General features: G+C 36.0%; 3 protein-coding genes across 4 annotated transcripts in view; all 3 read right to left on the bottom strand.

Annotated features, from left to right (window-relative positions):
- Positions 1 to 157: 157 nt before the first annotated feature.
- Pym (partner of Y14 and mago) lies at positions 158 to 1,561 on the bottom strand. The gene is made up of 3 exons (XM_081978130.1): positions 1,255 to 1,561; positions 952 to 1,197; positions 158 to 896 (listed from the first exon to the last, which is right to left on the bottom strand). Exons 1-3 carry the CDS (start codon positions 1,289 to 1,291, stop codon positions 601 to 603), a joined length of 579 nt encoding a protein of 192 aa, XP_081834256.1. The 5' UTR covers positions 1,292 to 1,561; the 3' UTR covers positions 158 to 600.
- Positions 1,562 to 4,913: 3,352 nt separating this feature from the next.
- Positions 4,914 to 13,501, bottom strand: LOC145739228 (putative inorganic phosphate cotransporter). The gene is made up of 8 exons (XM_081994674.1): positions 13,161 to 13,501; positions 10,022 to 10,212; positions 9,718 to 9,966; positions 6,097 to 6,196; positions 5,849 to 6,037; positions 5,482 to 5,781; positions 5,185 to 5,423; positions 4,914 to 5,132 (listed from the first exon to the last, which is right to left on the bottom strand). Exons 1-8 carry the CDS (start codon positions 13,192 to 13,194, stop codon positions 4,929 to 4,931), a joined length of 1,506 nt encoding a protein of 501 aa, XP_081850800.1. The 5' UTR covers positions 13,195 to 13,501; the 3' UTR covers positions 4,914 to 4,928.
- A 1,972-nt stretch (positions 13,502 to 15,473) lies between these two features.
- Positions 15,474 to 23,824, bottom strand: part of LOC145739206 (putative inorganic phosphate cotransporter) — a 76,415-nt gene continuing 68,064 nt past the window's right edge. For both annotated transcript variants that reach the window (XM_081994644.1, XM_081994662.1), the window contains exons 6-8: positions 16,160 to 16,459; positions 15,870 to 16,108; positions 15,474 to 15,816 (exon numbers count right to left, since the gene is read on the bottom strand). In XM_081994644.1, the coding sequence (XP_081850770.1) occupies positions 15,628 to 15,816; positions 15,870 to 16,108; positions 16,160 to 16,459 (728 nt within the window). In that variant the 3' untranslated portion in view covers positions 15,474 to 15,627. The remainder of the gene's footprint in view (positions 15,817 to 15,869; positions 16,109 to 16,159; positions 16,460 to 23,824) is intronic.

Raw genomic sequence — 23,824 nt, 5'->3', positions numbered from 1 at the left:
CTTTTGCTCGGATCGTGCCTTTAAGCGATTTTTTAGAACTTTTTTTAGCTATCTAGGGCTCAGGGGCTCAAGCCCGACTATCTGAGCCTCTCTCGTAACGAGCTGGCGATATACCCCTAGCTGGTAGTGCTAAAAAAACACAGAAACAACAACAACAAACCCATAAAAAATTTTATTAATCATCAATCACACTTTATAAATAAATGTTTCAAACAATCTTAGTGAGTGATCTTATAAATTGCCTTTATACTTAAATCTCTAAAAGTATAAAGGCAATTCTTTAATACAATTAATACATCAATGAAAAAATTTAATATCTTGAAAACATGTACCTACTTAAAAAATTAAATAATGTTTATTGGGAATGCAATATTACTTTTTAAGGTTTCAGAGTTGTACCTTTTATAGTTATAAAATTATTTATGATAAAATTACATTAATACAATACACATACATACAATGGTATAATTTTTGGCAGTAAACACATCTTTCCTTTGCAATAAACATTATTCAATCTGTCACAATAAAACTTTATGTTAAAAAACTAACATAGCATTCTATTTCTATACTGTATCAAGCAAAGCATTACTTTGTTGACAACTATTCACCTTGCTTTTCAAGTTCCCGAATTTGAACTAACAGATCATTTTTTCTGTTTATTTTAGCCAATTGCTCAGGCTCAGGCTTTGCTATTGTTCCACTTTTGACTTTCTCTTCTAATGCTTCAACTTCTCTTAACCTCTTTCTTAGGTTTTTCAGCTTTTTTGCTGGATCTGTTGCTTCTTGGAGTGGTGCTTTCTCTGCTGACACTTGCACATTTTGTTTTGCAAGTTTCTCCTTTGGAGTTGAATTGCTCAGTTTTACACTGTCAAGTAACTTATTAATTTCTTCAATTTCTAGAATTTATATATAAAAAGTTATAAATTAAATGTTGTGTGATGTTATATTTACTTGATTTTGGTTTCCGTTTTGGTGTTTTCTTTTCCTTGTCATCTTGTACAATAAACAGTCCAGGAATAGGCCTTTGTGCAGTTTGTCCGGTGGAAAGAACCACAGGCTCTTGTTTCTTTGACACAAACTGTTTACCTTTACTTTCATAGAGAGGGACTTCCTCTTGGGGGACATAGCCTTCTTTTACTCTCCTCGCTTTCCTCCAAGTTCCATCTGGTCTCTGAGATGCAGGGATATATTGTTCTCCTAAAATTAAGTTAGGTTTTGTCATTGTGAGGATGAAAAGAACTTTTATGGTCTTACCATTTTCAGTAACAATATTGGCGGCATATGAAGACATTTTTCACGTTTCAAGTGGACAGTTTTTCAATGTTAAAGCATATTATTGCAGTATTTAAGAGTAGTGTATCAAATAGTGGAATTTCTATAAAAATATAGAAATAAATTGACAGATTACAAGTAAATTTTGCCTTGTGTTAGCTCCACATTTAACAAAAATATTGCAAAAACTAAGGTAAATTGTTTTAAATTGTTAGTGTTAAACAAGTTTATGTAGCTCACACACAATTATTCTAAAAAATCAACATTTTTTCAATTTGTAATAATTTATAAATATGTCAAATTTTCTGACATTTAATTAAAATTGACATTTGAAAGTCAAACATCCGGTGGTCTTTGAACTAAATAACTTACCTGGAGAAGACACATTGTGCTAGTAAAAATGAGCAAAAACAATTGGGATTGGCTAAAGCAGTTTGGTTCCTTCTTTGTAGCTTATAAATGAAGGTTTTAATGTAAACGAAAAATAATGGTTCTTCTCTTCGTTAATCTTATGTATACGAAAAGGAAAATGATGAAATGAAATGCACCCCTGAATATAATGAGCTGAATAAGGTTATGAAGAAGAGGAAGAACACTAAATGAAATTAGATTCAGATTCAGATTTTTATAGTTGACCAGACTAATGGCATTTTCGATTGGCAAGTTTAGTGCAAAACTAATGCATCTGTATCCTGCTCTTTCAAATGTCATTGAAACAGTGTGGCAATACATTGGTTTTGCACTAAACATGCCAATCGAAAGCGCTATAATATTCATCATCATTTAAATTAACGGTACTTTTGCATATTTTAAGGTTAATGTGAAAATTATGAGAATATTTCGAATTATGTATAAAGAATACTGAACTCTCAGTTTTTTTATTTGTAATAGAGTAAACTTATTAATTTATTATAAAATAAATAATAGTAAATAAAACTTAAAAAAAGGTGAATCTGACGTTGTACACGATTGAAATTTGGGTTGTGGGGAGGTTTAGATATGAACTGATCTGTCGTCAGATTTATATTTTATTCTGTTTTAATGGATTTAATATTAAGGGTAGATTGCATCTACATCCTTCTCAAAGTTAATTCGTATAAATCTGTAATGGTACACTGTAGAACATACATAAACCTCTCTACAACCCTATAACATCAATCGTGTACAACGTCATATTAATTTTTTTTTATTCAGTTCAGTTTATAATAAATGAATATTTATTTCTCTGGTCGACTGTAAAAATCTGAATCTTGAATCTGAATCTGACTGAATCTAACTTCAGTCTGGTTACTTGTAAAGTGTTTTGGATTTGGATTCAACTTTCATAGTGTTCAACTTATTATAATCACACTATAACACTCAGGGCTCAGAGTTATTTTTATTGCTCTTAGTTAAAAGTTTTATGAATCAGTTGTAAAGGTTAACGACAAATTAGATTGTTCCACGGACTGAGCAGAATTTTTTTAACTGTTTTATTATTTTTTATATTTGAAGTCAATCAACAATAACTTTACTCCGTAGTTTACATAAAAAAAAAACAATTAAAATCTTGATGGTTTTGCTGATGAAGGCATTCAGTTAATGTTTGTCATAAAGCTGTAATTAAATGATAAATAGTACTAAAAGTATTAGAGTTACGACAAACACCATAAGATTCAGCGGAATCTTTTCATCCAGTTTATTTTCTTTACTGAAAAATCGGACAACCAAAACGGGCTCCAAAAGATTCGGTGAGCCTAGATAGTCCCCATCGCGTTTCCGGTTGTCCCCTGACCATTTTGACCTCCTTTATACTAGTGCAGTAGACACTCCCCTAGATGTAAATCAAAGCCACTTAGGAGGCTCTTTTTTTGTTATTGAAATCTTATCGAAATGTGCTCAATCAGGTTATAGCCTGAACAATTGGTGGCTGGGAGAGACTGCTCTTTTCGACCATCTAAAGGTAGTTATTGCTGCACTTGAGCTTTTTACTTTGCTTTTTAAAGGGTCCTAGGAGAGGGCTGAAATACCCGAAAGTTGTAGTGCTGTAAAACTGTAACCTCTGTACTCCTGCTAAGAGGGCTTGCCCGTGGACTCCGTGCACCTTCAAGAAGTTGTATCTCCACAGGGCACTGTACCTTAGCAGGAGACCCATTTATCTCTAGACTTCTAGTAACAGCTGTAAGGGCGTTATCAGAAAAGATTTACTAAATAACTCCCACTACCACCAGTTACTCTTTCCGTTTTTCTGAATTAACAGTCGGTTCTCTCCGCCATCTGAAGTTACATTTGAACTGATCTTGCTTTGGTAGTTAGACTGTGATTATTGTGGCGGATCAACTTAGTTAATTAATGGATTAACAGTTACAGAATCTCAAAAAAGTTAATATTAGCCCATCCTCGACCACTCCTGAACGTAGGCTTCTTCCAAATGTCGCATGTGAAGTCTGTCTTGGGCAGTTTGGACCCAGTTCCTCCCCGCGTGCTATATTGTTCCTCCACCTCATCTGTAGGATCGCCCAACATACTTTTAGTTTCCCACTCCACTTCCATTCATTTTGCCACTATTTCCATGACGTGTGAGACTTCCGTCCTTCTGCTAATTTCATCGTTTCATATTCTATCCCTAAGGCTAATATTCAGCATTGAACGTTCGATGGCTCTCTGGCAGATTAAGGCCGATCCACCGGAGACCACCACGCAATCAGCCACAGACCACACATACAAATAACGTTCGACACTGGTCAAACTTTTCAACTTTTTTAATTTTATTTTTCTCTCAAAACAGTTGTATCTTTTTGTCTAAACATAGAGTGTTACATTAAAGGTATCCTAGACTAAGTGTTAATGTGTTGAGTGTTGCGATCCTTAAGTTTTGTGGAAGTCTTGAATTCTGTCGTTCAGCCCTTGTGGTCTGTGGCTGATTGGATGGTAGTCTCCGTTGGATCGGCCTTGATCTGACGAATTTGAGTGCTGATGATGGACTAAAGGGCCAAAACCGGTTCACAAAAGACCAATAAATATTTGCACGTAGTATACACTTTTTGCTGAACTACCCTGTGTTTTTCACCGTGCGCACTTGGCATTACCCGCTAATTTTAAATATCTCCCAGATAAGTCCCAGGTTTTATCATAGGGGCGGTACCTACCCTTTAAGGGATGAGAGAGATATTTGAAATTCCCCTCTTCTCCTCATAATCCAACCGGAACAATAATAATTATAGGATCATTATCTTAAGTAGTGCCAATACCATATCCCACCATCAATAGCACTTGGTGGGATGTATTAGCGATCACATATTGAGGCTAACTTGGTATTCCATTTGGACGTCCTAAGAACTTCCATAAAATACATCAATGCAAAGCATTGTTGCTTTGGTCGGATTTGAACCACCAGAGCCATCAAGGGGTGCCGTTTGTACTCCCGAATGTTAGATCTTTTGAAAGTTTGAAAGAACTTTGACGTTTTGATTAGCCAATAAGTAAATGATGTGTATTTTGTATTTGGAGTTTGGACATTAATTATTTTACCCCTAGAGCAACAGTCTCCTAGAATGGGCAACACTTTTATGTAGAATTAACATTTTGTACGTGGGTAAATATGGTACCAAACCATTGATATAATTATTAGTAGAAAAGGAAAACACATAAAAAACAAGTAAAAAAATAAACTAAATTTATTCATCGTTTTGTTTTATACCCTTTTCTAGATTGTTTTCTTTTGATGTTTCTAAAGATATCTGAGTTGTATTTTTATCAGTCTTAGTTGGATCGTTCCACCATTGTTCCTCGCCGCTGCCAAACAATGCATATACGACGCTAGTGGCAATAAAAATAGCGAACGAAATCCAGAATACTGTTCTCCATTCTGTGACAGTATGCTGCAAAGCAATTTAAACTTAGATGCCAAGGTAAAAGTAGTAACAGACTTACATTGCCAGTAAGAGCACCAGTCAAATATGGAGTGACAATTCCAGCTATCGCTCCAAGTCCATTCGTGATAGCCATGATTATTCCGGCAAAGTTGGCACTTAAATCTAAAGCATTCACTTTCATTCCACAGTAGAATGTTCCCATAAAGCCCATGGCAATTGTAAACATCCAAACCGCGACTGTAGTATGGCATCCTGAGTACGACGCTAACATTATAAATATTGCAGGACCCACAGCAGCTGCATAAATATATGAAAATGTTTAAAATCGAATAAATAAATGTATCTTTAAACCAACCGAAACAAGTGAAAAACTTTCTCGCCCCTGTGATAGTCATATAACCCTTCTGTATGAGCCAATCACAAAGCCAACCACTCGACATAGAAACTATCCACATAGCGGCATATGGAACAGAATTCCAGATTCCATTCGTTGAAACGTCAAATCTTAAAATCTCCTTCATGTATTTGGGTAGATCAGTAACCATAGTGTAAAAGCCCCAGTCGTGACCGATTTGTGCCGCTAGTAAAGCCCATAATGGAACGGAAGTTGCCAGTGCTTTCCAGGGAATTGGTGGAGGTGTGTCAGAAATGCTTTCTTAACAATACAAAAATTAAAAGAAGTAATGTTTTATTTTATACAATCTCAACCTATGGAAACTTACGAATTTCCTCATGAAGATACTGTTTTTCTTCGTCACTTATAAATGGATGCTGCTTGGGATCTGAATAGCAAAGCAGTTGGAAAAGTACATACCAAAGAATACCTAGACCTCCAAAAAGGTAGAATACTGATGCCCAGTCTGCTGTTGCTGTGATTAGGTAGCCACTTACAAGATTACAAATTATAGTACCTGTAAGTGAATTATTAATGTTTAGTCACTGTTTTCCTTAAATATTTTTTTATAAGTACCCATTTGACCGCCTGCGTATACTAAAGATCCCATTTTTGATCTTTCTCCTAATGGTACCCATTGAGCTAGCAAAGTGTTTAAAGCGGGATAGGTTGTGCCCTAAAAGATGTACTGTATTATTATATTTAATTTTTTGAAATTATCGTATCATGAAATACGTATCAAGGACTTTCAGTCCTGAGATTTATTTGCCTGCTTCATCAACTATGGAAAGGCCTTCGACAGAGTTCCACTCAAAGCTAATGGAAATACTATGCCAGACTTAACTGGATAGCAAGGATATAAGAATAATTGATTAGATTAGCAGATGATACTTTGATTTTCTGTGATAGCGTGGAGGGTCTTCAACAGTTAGTAAGTAAGTGCAGCTGGAATGGAACAGGAGCTAAACATTCACGTCAGCAAGACTTTTATGGTATTCAGCCGAGAGGGACATGAGAATGCTCGGCTGAGCCTCAACGACTCGTTAATAGGGCGTTTTAAGACGGTTTAAGTACTTGATCACGGGAAGCTTAGATCCTGACATTGAAATTAAAGGAAGTATAGAAGCTATTTGGTCGGTTCTCCTCTATGGGGTGGAAAGCTGGATTTCGATCTTATGAAGAGAGCTGTCCGCTCAGAGAAAGAAGAGTAAAACGGGACCGTATGGTGTCCCGTTTCACACCTGAAGACCAAAACTCACAGTCTTTTTAATCGTTTTAATTAATAAATTTTACTAGGAATTATGCCATCTCAATAAAGATAGGGAAACAAGACTCAGGGAGAAGACATTGCGAGGGCATAGAAGCAGCCTCTCGGGGAATGTGTCCGACAGAAAAGTTCTTAGAATGACAACCCTGGAGAACGGGAAAATCTTCAAAAAATGGGAAGCTAGAGACTATATTCACTTACCGGGATGCACTACCAAACGAATCAAAATAATACCTTATTTGAAGTACCTGCAACAAAGAGTTCAAAACAAAATTGGTTGGCAAATAGCCTGATTGATATCACTAGGGTATAGTGGGCGGACAAAGTTTTGAATTATATAGATCTTTAGGACCAGACGGCTTATAGCCAGTAGTGATACAGAGGATAGATGTATTAGCATCACCCATGTGGGCACTGTTTAGAGCTAGCCTAGCCCTGAGTTGTGTGATGGAAAATGGAGACTGACAAAAGTTACCCATCGAAAATTAGCCAGGCCAATAAGCCTGATGCTTTTTATGCTTAAAACTATGCAAGAGCTGATCGATAGGCGTATGAAACGACGATCTACTGGTGGTAAACCGACCAACTCGACACCAAATATACCTATCAAGAGTGAAAATTGTGTGAGATGAGTAAGTTAAAGTACAGGTACATACACAAGGGTACGCAGATGATATAATCTTGCTTATTAGAGAAAAATTTGATGGTTGAGCTCCATAACATCATGCAACACCTTCTTCTGATTGTACAACGCTGGTGCACAGAAGAGGACGACGATTGGAGCAATTATAAACGAAGAAGAAGAAGGAAAAGAGCATGAGGAAACAAATAACATATTGCAACACCTTTAAAAAAGTATAAGAGAAGCGACGGAGGAGGGGATCATAGGAATAGAACCCAAAGGACGTCGCAAACAATAGTGGAAAAAAACGTGCAGGATGAGAGTAGACGGGAGATAGCAAGATAACGACTGCTGTAAAGGCCAACAAGATCTAAGAAACACGAACACGCTACCCTGAGAGCGAGAGCAAAGGCAGTAGGCAGAAGAAAACTAAATGAACAATTGGACAAATTAGAAGAACTAAAAGAACAGAACAAGAGAGTTTGTTAAAGCAGTGAATCGCATCAAAAACGAATTCCACACAAGAATAGAAATGTGGAAGAATAAGGACGAGAAAATAATGACCGAAAGAAATAAAATCACTATGGAGTAATCCAAGACTGGAGCAAGATATCAAGCAGGATTCAGAAGAGGAATATCTACGACACGACAAATTATGGAAACCGTGTGGGAATATGACATACCCATCCACCAACTCAACAACAGCAACTCGTAGACTTTCGACAAGCCTGCGAAAGTATAACTAAGGGAAGCACTATACAACATTCTCTAAAACTTAAGTACCGCAGAAACTAATCAAGATGTATATGCCTTTTATATCATGCAAAAGGCGCTCAATCAGGTCAGGACATTAAACCAGTTCACAGAAAAAAATCCCAACAGAAAAGGGACTAAGACAAGGAGATGGCCTGACTCCGATTCTATTTAACCTAACCTTCGAGAGAGGCACGGGAATTAAAACTGACACTACTATTTTAAACAAGTCATGCCAAGTTATAGGATATGCAGACAATCTGAATATAGTGGGAAGGAATGTACTGGCAGTGAAAAAAACATTTATGCAGCTGATAGAAGAGGCAAGAAGTGCAAGTGTGTAAAAGCATCATAGCGTAACCGAAGAGTGCCAATCGTGGACAATGACGGCCAAATGTGAGGACCTATTATTGAAATTTGTGCAAAAAATACTGAGAAGAATATTTGGACCTAGGAAGGTGGAGGATAAGAAATAACCACAAACTAGTAGAACTCTAAAACTCTATAAGGAAATAGACCTAGTCACTTATATAAAAATACATTGACTGCAGAGGGCACTGAGCAGGGTATGTAGAACGCATAGGAGAAGAAAGGACACCACAGAAGTTCTACAAAGGAAATATGGAAGGCAACAAGACGACTAAAGATGACATGACAAACAAAAGACCCTGATATCAAAAGACGCAAGAAAACTAATAGGCGTAAGGAACTGGAAACGAGCAGTAGCGGACAGAGAAGAATGGAAAAGAACGAGGCTTAGAAAGCGCCTGGACAGGAGGTATGAGGACAAGAAGAAGAGGCTAAGGCCTACAGAGGCCTGTAAGGCCAGGGATGGATGCGCGGATGTTTATAATAATAATTTTGTGGTGTAGTATCCTCAGTTGAATAGCTGATGTCGGTTTTTGGGAGTTGGATCTGTAAGTAGGTACTGGAAATCAAATCAGGACAGGGTTTTAAAGAACCATGGAAAATCTGTAAAAATTTCGAAATATAGTCTTTTAAACGATGTATTACACCACAGTCCCTCCCATGACATATTTTTTCAAAATTGCGTCCAACCACTATCTTTAATGTTACAAGTATCAACAAATAATATAGGTAACACCAAAGAAAACTGCATTTACGTCATATACGATCTTTACGTCATAGATAAACCATGACTCCAAACTTCTCAACATTTGTGAGATGAAAGACATTTTGCAAAAATAGGTGAATGGTTTGGCTTCTTCAAGTGCGTTTTGCTCCTCTCTTTTCCGTAAAATCGTGCTGACAGAACGTAAACAGATCTTGGACAACCAAAAACTTGAAACTTATATGATTTTGTTCTTAAGCTTAAGGCTTCATTTTTTTCAGAAACGTAGTCACTCAAATCTTAAAATTACGTCATCGATGACGTGAATGCAGTTTTTGTTGGCGTTTCCTTTGTCTAGTTATATTGTTATTGAAGTGTTATTTTCATAATTAACCGTACTTTTACAATAATTTCCGCTTTAGAATCTTGTACCCTTGCGACTTTTATAATTTTGTACAAATATCTCATTAATACTACACCTACCTCTCCTAATCCTTCAGCGACTCTGAGCGCTACAACCCATCTCCAATCTCCACCAGTACTTGTTATTACCCATGGCGTAATTACTGTGAATATTCCGGTAGATAAAATGCCTAATCCGAGAGTGTACTTGCCACCAAATTTTGATGCCAATATACCACCAGGTAAATGTGTAATTAAGTAACCCCAGTAGAATGCACTTAAAATTATACCTTGGGTAGAATCGTCCCAATCGTATAATTTATTAGGATCCTAAAAACCAAGGGCTTTAAAAAATCTTTCAAAAAATTCAAATAAAACAAATTACCGTTACGGCATTATTGTCGGAACTGTTTGTAGTACCCACACCACAATAATCGTCCGCTTCATCATCAGAAGAATTAGTTGAAGTGACCATTTCGGTGATGGCAATCGACAAAGATACACGCATGGCATAAGCGTTTACGATTGCTAGAAATCCCATAAGTCCCAAAACATAGCGTTGGGGTATTAGAAAACCTGAAGGATTAAAATACTTTAGAAAAGCACGACTAGAGGTATCAGAAAGCCATAAATAGATTTAAGTCTTAATTCCAAAAGGTTAGAAAAATTTATGGTATATTAATTCAAATTTTTCAGATTAAGTTCCATATTATGGCGCCATTAAAGGTATTAATATAGCGATAATAGTAACATGCATATTATAACCATTTATAATGTTATAATATCAACTAATTGTTATTTAGTAAATTGCTTCATATTTCAGTAATTTGTGAAAATTATTGTTAGGTTTTATTGCCTAAAATATTCGTTGTTTTAGTATTATCATTTCTGTTAATTAAATATTTATTTTGAAATAGTTTGTACATCATGTTCTTTGGTAAATGATGTTCAAATAAGAAATTTTCACGGAGTATGTGCATAAAAATGTAACGTAACGTAGAAATACCGCAGAAACATCATACATTTCCTATTTTGGTGCAGTTTCATCATTTACACGACTTTTTAGCTATTTAATTGCTGCTTTCGAATAAACGCTGCTCAGTCAACATGAGTTAATACTATTCCATTTGTTTTTTTCTAGATATCATAGAGATTTCGTAAATTTTGGCAAAAACCAGAGAGAACGAAGCAACTCTCCCCGTGCCTATTCTTGAAACAAGGGAAGGGAGTTATCAAGAGTATACAGAATGTAACAAGAATCTGCCATTATCAAGTCTTCTGTCACGTTCTATCATCACTTCTCTTGAGAATCCTGTTCCCTACTTTCAAGAGTTAGCACCCTGGATTAGAGCACTCTCTCCTCCTTCTCATTGAGTTTTTGAGAAACTCCCTTTTACCGCAAATTATCACACCATGCTTATGCTAAATTCATCTGAGTTAGGAACTAAATACAATATGATATCATTGTTTAGAAACTCACAAAATAAACATTTCCAATTAAATTTTGGGTACTTTACTACTGTTGCCAGTTTAATGATACTTTAATTACAAAGATAAAGTGTGAAGTAGTTTAGTTTTAAGTAGGTCAAAACAAACATTTGTATTTTTTGCTTCAATTGTCTAATGAACTTAAGCAAAATGTACGATAATAATTTGCGATGAACGATTTGTCTAAAGCGTGAACTAAATATATTGTGGCAAAACGAACATTTTTAATTTATTAGTGAGTGGTAGTTTAGTTATTTGGTATTACATCGTATATTGCATTGTTTACATTCTGCTGTTTGTGAGAAATAAGGACTTGTATCATAATTTGAAGTGTAAGTGAGAATGGCCACATTGGCCGCATAAGAACACATCGATCGAAGTAAAGTGAGTGTGTGTAGAGTGCGAAGTAAATTTATAGAATGTAGTATTTTTGTGCGTAAAACGGTACATTGTTGTAGGAAAGATTATAAAAATCAGAAATAAAAGTACTCGATTCTGAATAAAAATTAGTATATTACATACTTAGGTGGAAAGTGTTTGATTTCTGTCGAGAAATTAGGTAGTTCGCAGAAATTAAACTTTCTACCGTGGCCTGTATACTATTTTATTTTCAACATTCACACGGGTGGAAAGTAAAAGCAGGTAATTTTCATCTTTCCACCTGGTTTACACATAAGAAATAACGTTATTACATACCTGGTTGAAAATAAAAAAACAAAGTCAATTACCTATACCAACTTTATATTGTATTTCCCCATCTGTTTCAGAATATTTATGTAATTATTTAAGAAAATATACGTATCTAAAAGAAATATAAGAAAACAGTTACTATAATATTCAAAACAATTCACAGTAAAAAAATTAGTTTCTTTAAATTACCTGATACAAAATTTCATTGTTTCCTTTAAAGATATTCAATATTTAAAATATAAAAAACCGGGTCGCAATGTTGCAAATTAATCAGAGCATAACACTACAATTATTAAATAAAACTACTTTTTTAATATTAAGAAGTATTGAGGTTTTTAGGCAAACTTAATGGAAACATAATATAAAAAATTGTATAATTTATGGGTTGTTTAAGTTTAATAGAGTTACCTCTTTGTTTTTCTGGAGCGTAAGACACTTTCCTCTCATGTAGGATAAATTATTTTTTTGTAGAACCACCTATGAATGGAGAAGTTGTATTTTTCTATTAATTTTTCGGTATACAAATTACGTAACTTGGCATATGTCTTACGGAATTTTCTATCTTTTTGTGACATATTGTTATGTGTCAATGAAAACAGAGACAATTATACAAATTCGCAGTGTTTTGCTTTCAAATCGATTAGAGGACTTAAATCCAATTAATGACGGAATAGTATTTAATATACAGGGTTTCTCAGAATTTATGATGAAGACTTCAGGCATGGTTAGAAAAGTACATTTTAAGGTCATTTACTTGCATACATGTATCCGCAAATGCTTAGTTTTTGATATACAGAAAAATAAAGTTTAAAAGACCTATACAAAAATTATTATACTTTTTTTTTATTTCCGAACCCTGCTCGAATTTGTTTTTTTCTAGATTTATTAATACTTAATACGTAATGCTTATTGTGAGCTTATAATAATTCCATTTTATTTATAATAATAATTTATTTATTTGTAAATACTCACCTGAAACTACTTTATCTTTAGAAGTAAATTGTAAAAAATGAATTTTGTTTTGATTACTAAGTACATTTTACTATCAGTGCAAAAAGTTTTTATACATTTATTTTAGAGACTCTTATGGATATAACGTGTTGTAATGAAAGTAGTATGTGGATTTTTCCAAAATATTGAATACTTGTACGTAAATATGTATAATTGAAAAATTGTACATTAACTGTGTTAAAACTGTAGTAAATGGAAGAGTTTTTGAGATACTTACCTACATCATTTTAAAACTAGTCACCAATTTGATAATTATCACTGTGAACGATAATAACAATTATTTATTCTATCACTAAAACAAGTGTTCAAAAATAATTATTAATATAAATACTTACATTTTGAAAGTTTTAATCTCCACCCGGTTAACATATTACACTTTCCGTTCAGGATCGCCAAAATTTCACACAAATATTAAATGCATAAACTGCTAAAAACAACACTTATCAGGTAATACAAGTGATAATTTTCTTTTTTTCAAAACATATTAATTCTAGAGCACGTAGACGGTCTTCGTGCTTGAGAACCCGGCGTTGTTCTAAACTTGAAACCGATGCATTGGTCCCTTTTACTAGCACTGCCCTTCCAGGAAGAAGGTATCTATCGAATGGTGACGAAGAAACTGATTACCCTAATACAAATGCCTACTTGAAGTTTTTCAGATTACTTATCTCAGTTCAGTCGCTTGTGGAATTGTCATTGATATATAGACGCTTTGGATAATTAAATAAGTCTCGGAAACTATTTGGTTAGACTTATGTAAAGAGATTTGAGATTGATAGGATTAATTAATATAAAGCCGATAACTTTTATAATCCGATAATATTGGGATTTGATTTGGTTTTTATTGTTTTATATCTTACACATGCATTATTGCTTGAACATTATAAAATCGAATAGTACTCGTATCTAAATTGGCATAAAAATTAAAGCGAATTCTTCATATTCAAAAAGTCCACGTATACAGTTTTCTCAATTGCGCACCTTTTTTTGAATTTAATCGACTTTTTAACTATCGCAGTTTTGTAGGTTCTCAAGTGAATTTTTATCTATACAAAAGTTTATTAAATGGCTCAAAAGCCATGTGACACTTAATAATTTGTTTCATAAGGTTCAGTAAAGTATTTCAAAACAAACTGTAGCAAAAATATAAAAAATAAGTTTCCAGATCTTGGCAAGCTTTGCCATTGTTTCTTTTGCAATGACCGCCTTTTGACTTCCGGTGTGCATCCCCCTAAATTCGTTATGAGCGATCCCAGATACTGATTCAAATTCTAAATAGATTGGACATAGACCAAAAAGATATCCGCTGCATTCAAACCCTATACTGAAACCAAATGGCCGAAGTCAGAGTTGGTAACGATCTCACAGAAGCAAAACCAATTTGTAGAGGGGTCAGACAAGGGTGTGTTCTCTTCAATTTATATTCTGAAGCCCTAGAAGAACGCAACGTGGGCGTTAAGGTGAATGGTGTATGGGTCAACAATATTCGTTATGCAGACGACACAGGTCTAATTGCAGATAACATGGAGGCTTTGCGGAATATGCTTGGGACTGTCGGGGAATGCAGTAAGAACATGGGCCTCAATATCAACACCAAGAAGACTAAATTCATGATAATTACTCGAAAGCCACAAGAATTTCAAAACTCAAGCCAATATGAGAATCTACCAATAGAGCGAGAAAATAAATTTAAACATCTAGGAACGTGGCTGTGTGAAAACTGGGAATCAGACACAGAAATCAGATGCCGGATTGAAAATGCCCGCAGTGGGTTCATAAAATTTAAAAAAGTGCTCACCAATACTGATTTCGATCTTGGCTTGAGAATTAGATTTGTCAAATGCTATGTCTGGACAGTGTTGCTTTATGGCATGGAGGAATGGACACTGAAGGTGAGCATTATGAACAAGCTGGAAGCATTCCAGATGTGGGTGTATAGGCGTGAACTGAGGATCCCATGGACTGCAAGAAGAACCAATGATGAGGTCTTGAGAATAATCAATAAAGACCGCGAACTGTTAGACACCATTAAGCCTCGAAAAACAGCATACCTGGGCCACGTAATACGCAACGAGAGCTACCAATTCCTGCAATTGATATTGAGGGGAAGATTGAGGGAAAGAGAGGAATCGGCAGGAAAAAGATGTCATGGCCCCGCAACGTTAGGCAGTGGACAGGACTGAGGACAATGCAATAACTAATGCATACCATACTTAATATGGAAGAGTGGACAAATGTGATCGCAAACCTCCATTAATGGACACGTAGCAGAAGAAGAAGAAGATCCCAGATACATAAATTGATTAACCACAGCTATACCATTTACTTCCTTGGTTTCTGGTCTATTGTTTCTTGGTCGGTCGATAACCATTATTTTTCTCTTTGATCTGTTAATAGACAACTTTGCATTCTGACTAGCCATCTCGACTGGGAATATCACTTAAGGTTACGTGATATTGCAAAATTCCATATTTGTAGCTTTCACCTTGTGGAAAAAGGTAGAACGTTTTGAAACATTTGGAATACCCTATTTATGATAACAAGTCGCGTCCCATCGCGAAATTATTTCTCGAAATATCACCAAAACGTCTTATTTTTATTAGGGTTGAACAATAGCTTACCATTTTGTGGGGTTTAGTATCAAATGGTACTGGACAAAAGTAATTTCTATAACTGCTTTGGCACAAATACATAATTATTATAAAATTACTAACAAATCACAATATTCACTTATCAAATAAAAACTTAACTTATGAAGTTGTCCTAAAATGTATACATACTTTTCTTTATAACTAATTAACTTTAAACTTTAATTTCTTCAGAACTTTTTTGGTCAGATTTTTGTCTCTCCAAGTGGTTTACATTCCTTTGATAATCTGGATCGTTCCAAATTTGTTCCTTCCCCGTTCCAAAAATGAGATAAACCAAATTAGTGACTGCAAACACTCCGAATGTAATCCAAAATACTAGCCGCCACTGAACTAGTGTATGCTATGAATTATACGTAAGTTTTAAACCCAATAATGTGATTGTGTGTGACTTACATCTTGCGTTAAAGCTCCAGCTAAATAAGGTGTGACAATTCCACTAGTAGCTCCTAAACCATTAATAATTGCCATTAGAGTGCCTGCAAAATTTGGACTGAGATCGAGCGCGTTAACCTTCATTCCACAGTAGTAACAACCCATAAAACCCATGGCTATCGTAAACATCCAAACTGCTAACATCCTATCACAACCTACGTATGAGGCTATTAGAATGAACACAGCTGGACCCATGGAAGCTGCAATAACATAAAGGTTAAAGAAGCAAAAACATTTTATTTGAAACTTACCCACAGAAGTGAAAAACTTTCTTGAAAATGTTAATCCCATGATTTTTCTGCGAACTAGAAAATCGCACAACCATCCAGATCCTAACGAACTTAGCCACATGACGATATAAGGTACTGACGACCACACTCCATTTTGGGACACATTAAATTTTAGTACGTCTTTCATGTACTTGGGCAGATCTGTCACCATGGTGAAAAAGCCCCAGTCGTGGCCCACTTGTGTAATTACTAAAGCCCACATGGGGACTGAGGTTAAAATTGCTTTCCAAGGTATGGGAAGTGTACTGTTTGAAACGCTGGCTATAAAAGAGAAAAAAAAGTGTTTTACAAATTAAAATTAGTAATTAGTTTTATGGGTTATGGTTAGTAACTTTAAGCTTCTCAACTCAACAACTGTTGTAATTTTAAAAACTTCTTGAAAGTTTTGGAACACTTGTACAGGCAAATTTTAAAAGGTTTGGACGGTGTTTTCAGTAATATTTAAAGGCCTCTGACAGTTCCAAAAAAAGTCTAGTGGCATCTGACAATTCTTAAATATTTTTGGACACTTGTAGATCCCTCTCACAGATTTAAAATGTTTTTGGGAGGTTTTTAGTAGTATTTCAAAGCCACTATCAATTCTACACTATTTTTAATGACTCTGGTATAATCAAAAAGATTCTAGAGACTTCTGACAGTTTTAAAATTTGTTTATAAAGCTTGAAAAAAGATCTTTTTAGAGATGTTATTTTTTACTATGCTTTTCATTAAAAGAAAAGTAAAAAATGAAATGTGACAGAAACAGTCCAATTAGCTCAAATAATCACTTTCCTGCAAGCAATTATAAGCCGGCTAGATGAAGTAAAAGAAATCGACAAAATTTGGTTTTTGCTAAATATCTAGTGACTCAAATATCTCTGACAATTCAAAACGACAAACGGTTTTGAATTGATCTTCTAAAAGTGCAACTTTTCACCCATTTAACCGAATTCGTAGCTCTGCTAGTTTCCGAGATTCCTTCAGCACTAAACATCGAAAAAAGACTCACTGAGTATATGTTTTTCTTCATACAGGGTGTTTCATAATATATGTCTTAAGGATATGGTAGCTAGTCCAAAAATATGGAAAAAAGTTCCGATTAACTTACCCTCTAAAATGGTGCATTTTTTCCAAAAAACTAATTTTATGTCAATATCCAAACCATATATTTCTAAAATGCACCATTTTAGAGGGTAAGTTAATAGAAACTTTTATTCATATTTTTGTACGAGCTACCATATGCTGTAACCCTGCGTATATAAACACCCTGTATAAGTATACATATGTTTATTTTATATCTCATCAGTTCCAATCATATTGAAAAATGTACCAAATAAAAATATGAATTTACCTAAGAAGGTAACAAAGCCACATGGTTGTCTTCATCTTAAATGAAACACACTGTATTCAGCTGCTCCCTAGACATTTACCAATATACCATCAACGTGAATCACCCTGTATAAGAATTAAGTGACAATAAATATTTAATAAAAGAAAGAAATATGTCTAGTGAATCCATCCGTATTTTGATCTGTACGTAATAAATCACATCATTTCCGTATATTTGATTATTAACTACAAAATTCCTACATTTTTCTGCGTTGTAAAACGATAAAACTTTTATGTAAAATACAAAACAGATTTAATTCTTTACAACTTGAAAGCTATAATTACTATATTAAGCATAATCTTACACTTATTTTGAGTGCCAGCACGATAATTTAAATACTACACTGGTGGTTTTCATAGACTAGAATGGAAAAAATTGAAAACATTAAAAAGCGAGGTCCTGCAATTTGAATTAGTTAAGTTACTATGAAAGTCAAGATCAATCCTCATCTCCTACCACACTTTTCTTCGGGTGGCGAGAATATATTCTGAATTCTTGGTCGCATTAAACCCGGTGCTAATCGGAATCTGACTAGTCTGACTGTATCCCTAGCATTTTTGGTACTTTGCTTACGCAAAATGAGAAAAACCATTTCTTCTGACCCGAATTCAATTTCTCTATATATTTAGGATGTAAAAATGGCTGAGCGATAGAAGATTTTTAGTACGTAAAGAAGATTTACCATTACTAACAAAGGAGTTGTTGACATTTTCTTTCGTTGAAAATGACTTAATATTAACTCTCAGCATAGGACATCGTAATTGTTGTCAAAGTCCAACAATTTATTAACCAATGCCAGATGTGTCTCAAGAGCAATTTCATTTACAACTCATCAAACGTAGGTTTACTGGGAAGCATTTTGTAGGGTTCAGCAATATTTCTTTCAAAGCGTAGCAAATTCTAACTTCTTGAAAGAACACAGTTATTTTTTACCCAAAACGGTCACGTTTCGCACGTTGATGCAATAAAACTTATCTCTTTCTTCACCGTTTCATATTTTAGCACAATGAAAAATACGACCCTTTCCAGTCCTCTTGGTTGACTGCTGAACTGAATTCTGGACTATAAAATCAAGCTGCGATTCAAAACAAACGGTCAACCAAACCAAACCCCAAATCCTTCACTTTGAGAGGTACTCATGCAATTTGCAACACATTTATAAGTTACTCTCTCAATAATTCCTTCAAGCAATAACCTCCAATTCCTTCACTTTGAAAGGTACTTTTGCTATTTGCAACCTATCTATATTTTACCCTTTCCCACAAACCAATCCAATCCTTCACTTAAGGCAACTTATCTCTGACCCTGTTAAGGTTTAGACTCTAGTTTACTTTATCTATTGCTCAAGAATCACTACGTGTAATTAAAGTGTAATACCTGATACAATTGACAATAAGTGTCATAATTTCAAAACTCCAGCACCTCGCAAATCTCTCTCTAATTTGAGCGCAGAAAAAATGATTCTTAAGGCAATTTGATCCTTATCAATACAGTAATATTTTGATGCTGGGAATATGCTGTAGCTCTCTATGTCTATCTGGTTATATAGGTCAGATCATACTTATGGTCCACAATGACTTAAGACGTCCGAGATGCTGGGTGAGGTGGTCAGGTTCGTTTTGTATTCCTTGTTGTGATGCCTCCTGATGGACGACCCATTAGCCACAGTCTCACTGTAAGACGTCAAGTTTGAGGCTTATGCTGGCGATCTGGCCATCCTCATTAGAAGACTTCCTGACGTCAAGTACACGCCAACAATACATGTAATGTGACCCAAAGCTGGTACGAGCATGAATACCTTAAGGTAAATCCCCGCAAAACAGTTATAATACCATATACTATTCACCAGAAGGAAGACTCTCTTGACAGAATTCTCACCTGGAACCAGCACTTGGAAAGTCTAGTCAGTAAAACAAAGGTTTCTTTATGGAAATGTAGAAGTATCTGTGGAAAATCTTTCAGAGATGTATAAGACATGTATCACGGGGCAATCAAAACAACGCCAACGTCCGCACTAGAATACCTCCTTAATCTTCCTCTTCTTCAGCTTTTTAAAGTAAGGGGCAAGATGGGCCACCTACTGGTTACATTACTCTACCCGTGCCGTGACGTCGAGGAGTTGCGGAAATTCTAAACCGTGAGCCTCTGACGATGACATCCGACACCGCAGCTAAAACTCTCAGCTACAGAACCCTCATGCCAACAAGAGTGGACTGAGCGTGCTCACCACCTTATCCAAGCGGACATCTGCTGGTTTACGGACGGCTCCAAATCCCCGACAGGGAAAGAGTCGCGGCTTACAACGACAAGGCGAACATCCTCACGGACTACGGGTTGGTACCTGTCAAAGACCGATTGGAGCTGTCATGAAGCACTGAACACTCTTGGACAAACCAAGTGTTCCCTAATGTTGATTTCCGGGTCATTCCGGCTTTACAGGCAGATGAAGTTGCAAAACAAGCGTCAGAGGAGGTCTTCAAGGAAAAGAGAACCTGTGTTCCGTATTTCTCACAGTGAAGCAAAGAGTATCATCTCGGAGTGATACAACGAAGAGCATGCCAGCTGGAACGCCGTGGATGATGAAGGGTACGTCCAATACTAGGACTGATAATCTCCTGCAATTCAGCAGACAATACTATTAAAGACTATGACGGCACTGAATACCGGTCATTGCAGCCTAAGGGTCCACATGCACTGGATTGGCATAGCAGACGATGCCGAATGCCGCTGGTGCATGCAAGACGACGAGTTGGTAGCGCATCTGCTATGCTGTTGTCCGGCTCTCGTCAGATCCAGATTTCTCGGATCTGGACAACATTTCGCCCAGACACACCATTCGGTTCCTGGAAGAGCTGGATATTCTGAGTGATCGAAGAGATGTGTTAGCCAGAATAAACCGACGGTCGCAATGGAGATCAGCAATTGTCCACTCACTTACCATAATAACATATGGTCCAACATGCATACATACAGTGTGACCCATTTAGAATGGAAACACCCCTATAAAATTTTAGGTTATTAACCGATTTCAATGATTTTTTTTTTGAAATAATTAGGAATGAAATGTCTATTACGGGAGAAAATTTTAAATATTTATTTCAGTTTTCAGGTCATATTACGATACTTTTTCTTGATAGAAAATGGAGAATTTTTATTAGCGATTTTTTTATTGAAAAAATTACTACGCCACTGGATCTATAGTGCTTTCAAATAGCTGTGACCAAAATTTCATGAAAATCCATTCATTAATAACAAAGTTATGACAAATTAAAATTCAAAAATCCTCTAAGCTAACGGTCACAAAAGAACACCCTGCATCAACTGGTGCCATAGAAATGGTGTTACTATTTACTTGTTTATTATTACTTATTAATTGATTAATTTCTAAAAAAAAAAATCAAAAAAAAAAAATCAAAAAAAAAAAATCAAAAAAAAAAATCAAAAAAAAAAATCAAAAAAAAAAATAAAAAAAAAAAAAAAAAATTTGGTCACAGCTATTTGAAAGCACTATAGATCCAGTGGCGTAGTAATTTTTTCAATAAAAAAATCGCTAATAAAAATTCTCCATTTTCTATCAAGAAAAAGTCTCGTAATATGACCTGAAAACTGAAATAAATATTTAAAATTTTCTCCCATAATAGACATTTCATTCCTAATTATTTCAAAAAAAAAATCATTGAAATCGGTTAATAACCTAAAATTTTATAGGGGTGTTTCCATTCTAAATGGGTCACACTGTATTAATCATGTTAAAAAATCTGTTATGTGCATCTCGATGTTTTTTTTCCAACAAAACCAAAGCATGTACTAACATTGCAATTTGAAAAGTTTTATTATATTGTTGCAAAGCAAACTTTTGATTATTAGTTAGGATTTCTTTAGTTATTTGTTGTTACCCCTGTATGTTACGTTGCTTTGTTTACGTTCTACATTCTTTTGTCTGTGTTCTAGAAAATCCTGGCTCCGTTGCTTATATAGAGAGAGATTTATGTTATAGCTTAATGAGTGTGAGAGAGAAAGTCAATTTCATGAATATTTGGGAATTTTCTAGAAACCATGGAAGCCTATATAAGCAGCTGAACCAGGCCTGGTTAGTTAGTTGTTGAATTGATGGTTGTAGTGAAGTTGAAGTTGTCAGATAGCGAGGTTAAGTGTCAGTGTCAGTTTATTGTTTGTAAACAATATACAGTGTTGTACAAGAAGTGTGTCATTAAGGAGTACGACGGTACATTTGGTGTCAGAAGTGGGATTGGAGAATCGAAGAAGAGATCCAGAGGAAGACAGAATAAACCGACAAAAGCAGAAGGTGTGTTGAATGCCTGTGAGTACACGACAACAAAGCGCCAAAATGGATGAAGGAATGAAACAACTTATGGAGATGATTAAAGCAATGCAAGCAAGCCAAGACCAAAAGTTCGAAGAAATGAAAGCGAGCCAAGACCAAAAGTTCGAAGAAATGAAAGCAAGCCAAATAAGTCAAGAGCAGTTCGAGGTGTTAAAAGCAAGTCAGGACCAAAAGTTCGAAGAAATGAAAGCGAGCCAAATAAGTCAAGAGCAGTTCGAGGTGTTAAAAGCAAGTCAGGACCAAAAGTTCAAAGAAATGAAAGCGAGCCAAGACCAAATTAAAGACCAGTTTCAACAACAAGATGAAAAATTAGACCGAGTAATAAATGAAATTAAAGGAGAAATGGACAACAGGATGGAAATTTTGGAAGAAAAGGTAAATGAGAGGATAAGCGGTATGGAGGAGACCGTTCAGACCTTGCGAGAGGAATTTGACAAACTACAGGAAAAGTCTTCAAAGCCAACCGTAGTCGCCAGTTCTAGTGTCTGCTCAAATATTAAGCCACCAGTTTTCGACGGTAAGACCTCATGGCAGGTTTACAAAAAACAGTTTGAGGCTGCCGCAGAGGCCAACAATTGGACATCAAGTGACAAAGCCACTGCCTTGGTTTTGTCACTTCGAGAAGAAGCACTGGAGGTTTTGCAGACTTTGGACGAGAGCCAGTACAAAAACTACGACGACTTAATCCAACATTTAGAGATGAGATTTGGAAATAAGCACCTAGAACAAGTATACGAAGCTCAGTTGTCTAGTAGGACCCAAAGAAGCACGGAAACACTTCAACAGTATGAAGCCGACATTGCTCGATTAGTTTGTCTGGCCTATCCAACGGCCTCTCACGACATTAGAGAGCGAATGGCAGTACGGGCTTTTGTACGAGGTCTTAAAGATTGTGACACAGAGCAAGCAATACGATTAGCGAGATGCCAAACATTGCATGATGCTCTTGCCTACGCTTTGGAGTTTGAGGTGGTCAAGCAAGTATCACGAGGACATACTCGAGTGCGTCAAGTCAGAAGCCTTACACCGGAACCGAGAAACCGATATTCCAATTCAGATCACACAACTCAGTCAGACTTGAGTCGTCAGCTGGAGGCATTTCGAAAAGAACTAATGGGAGCGTTAAATAGAAGAAGTCAGAACAACCGAAACGCTCAAACCACCACGTTTACTCGGTCATTGGAATGCTGGAACTGTGGAGAAAAGGGGCACATTCAATCGCAGTGCCGCAAACCTAGAAGAATGCAGAACCAGGAAAACGAAGAGTAGCCAGTTTTCCGGGGCAAAAGCTGGCTATGCAACACTGTCAAGCCCCACCAACCATAATTAAAGTAGCCCGTCTTCAGCACGAAAACACCAGCTTAATAGTGACCGGTAAGATTTGCGGCCGGGATTGCCAAATGGTTGTTGATACCGGTTCTTGCCATACTATCGTAAGGCCGGACATAGTGAAACACTGCAGGATTAGCGACACTGGTACAAAGTTTATATTGGAAACTGCCGCTGGTGAGTCAATGCCTGTTCTGGGAATCCATGAAGCTGAAGTGAAGCTTGGGCGACATGTCTTCAACCATACCGTTTTTGTGGCCAACATAACTGATGACGTCTTAATGGGCTTAGATCTTATGGAGCAACACAAGTTCCAGCTGGATTTGGAGAATAGACTGATCAAGACTGGACAAGACGAGATTGTTATGATGACACCCGAACAAGATATGCGTGTGAGGAAAGTCACGTTGCAGGAAGATGTCAACTTACCTGCAAGATCAGAGACCATCGTAAAAGTTAATTTGGACAGAAAAACGGAATTGAGCAAACTTCAGCTGATAGAACCGAGTTATGAAGAGGAAGATGATGCTGTAAAGAAGGGAGTTCTTGTAGCCCGCACCCTAGTCCAGCAGAAAAACGGCCA

Source organism: Ips typographus, linkage group LG1 (genome assembly GCF_016097725.1).
Source record: "Ips typographus isolate SLU linkage group LG1, UJ_Ityp_2.0, whole genome shotgun sequence".
Taxonomy (NCBI): Eukaryota; Metazoa; Arthropoda; class Insecta; order Coleoptera; family Curculionidae; genus Ips; species Ips typographus.
This window is presented reverse-complemented; position numbering and strand designations above follow the sequence as displayed.

Bases quoted from the DNA above. Each gene is read 5' to 3' on its own strand.
- Pym (XM_081978130.1), bottom strand. From the start codon at position 1,291: ATGTCTTCATATGCCGCCAATATTGTTACTGAAAATG. The intron at 1,198-1,254 runs GTAAGACCATAA...ACTTAATTTTAG, and splicing joins CAATATTGTTACTGAAAATG to GAGAACAATATATCCCTGCA. The intron at 897-951 runs GTAAATATAACA...TATAAATTCTAG, and splicing joins AAAACGGAAACCAAAATCAA to AAATTGAAGAAATTAATAAG.
- LOC145739228 (XM_081994674.1), bottom strand. From the start codon at position 13,194: ATGTTAACCGGGTGGAGATTAAAACTTTCAAAAT. The intron at 5,782-5,848 runs GTAAGTTTCCAT...TGTATTGTTAAG, and splicing joins GTATCTTCATGAGGAAATTC to AAAGCATTTCTGACACACCT. The intron at 5,133-5,184 runs GTAAGTCTGTTA...ATTGCTTTGCAG, and splicing joins CTGGTGCTCTTACTGGCAAT to CATACTGTCACAGAATGGAG.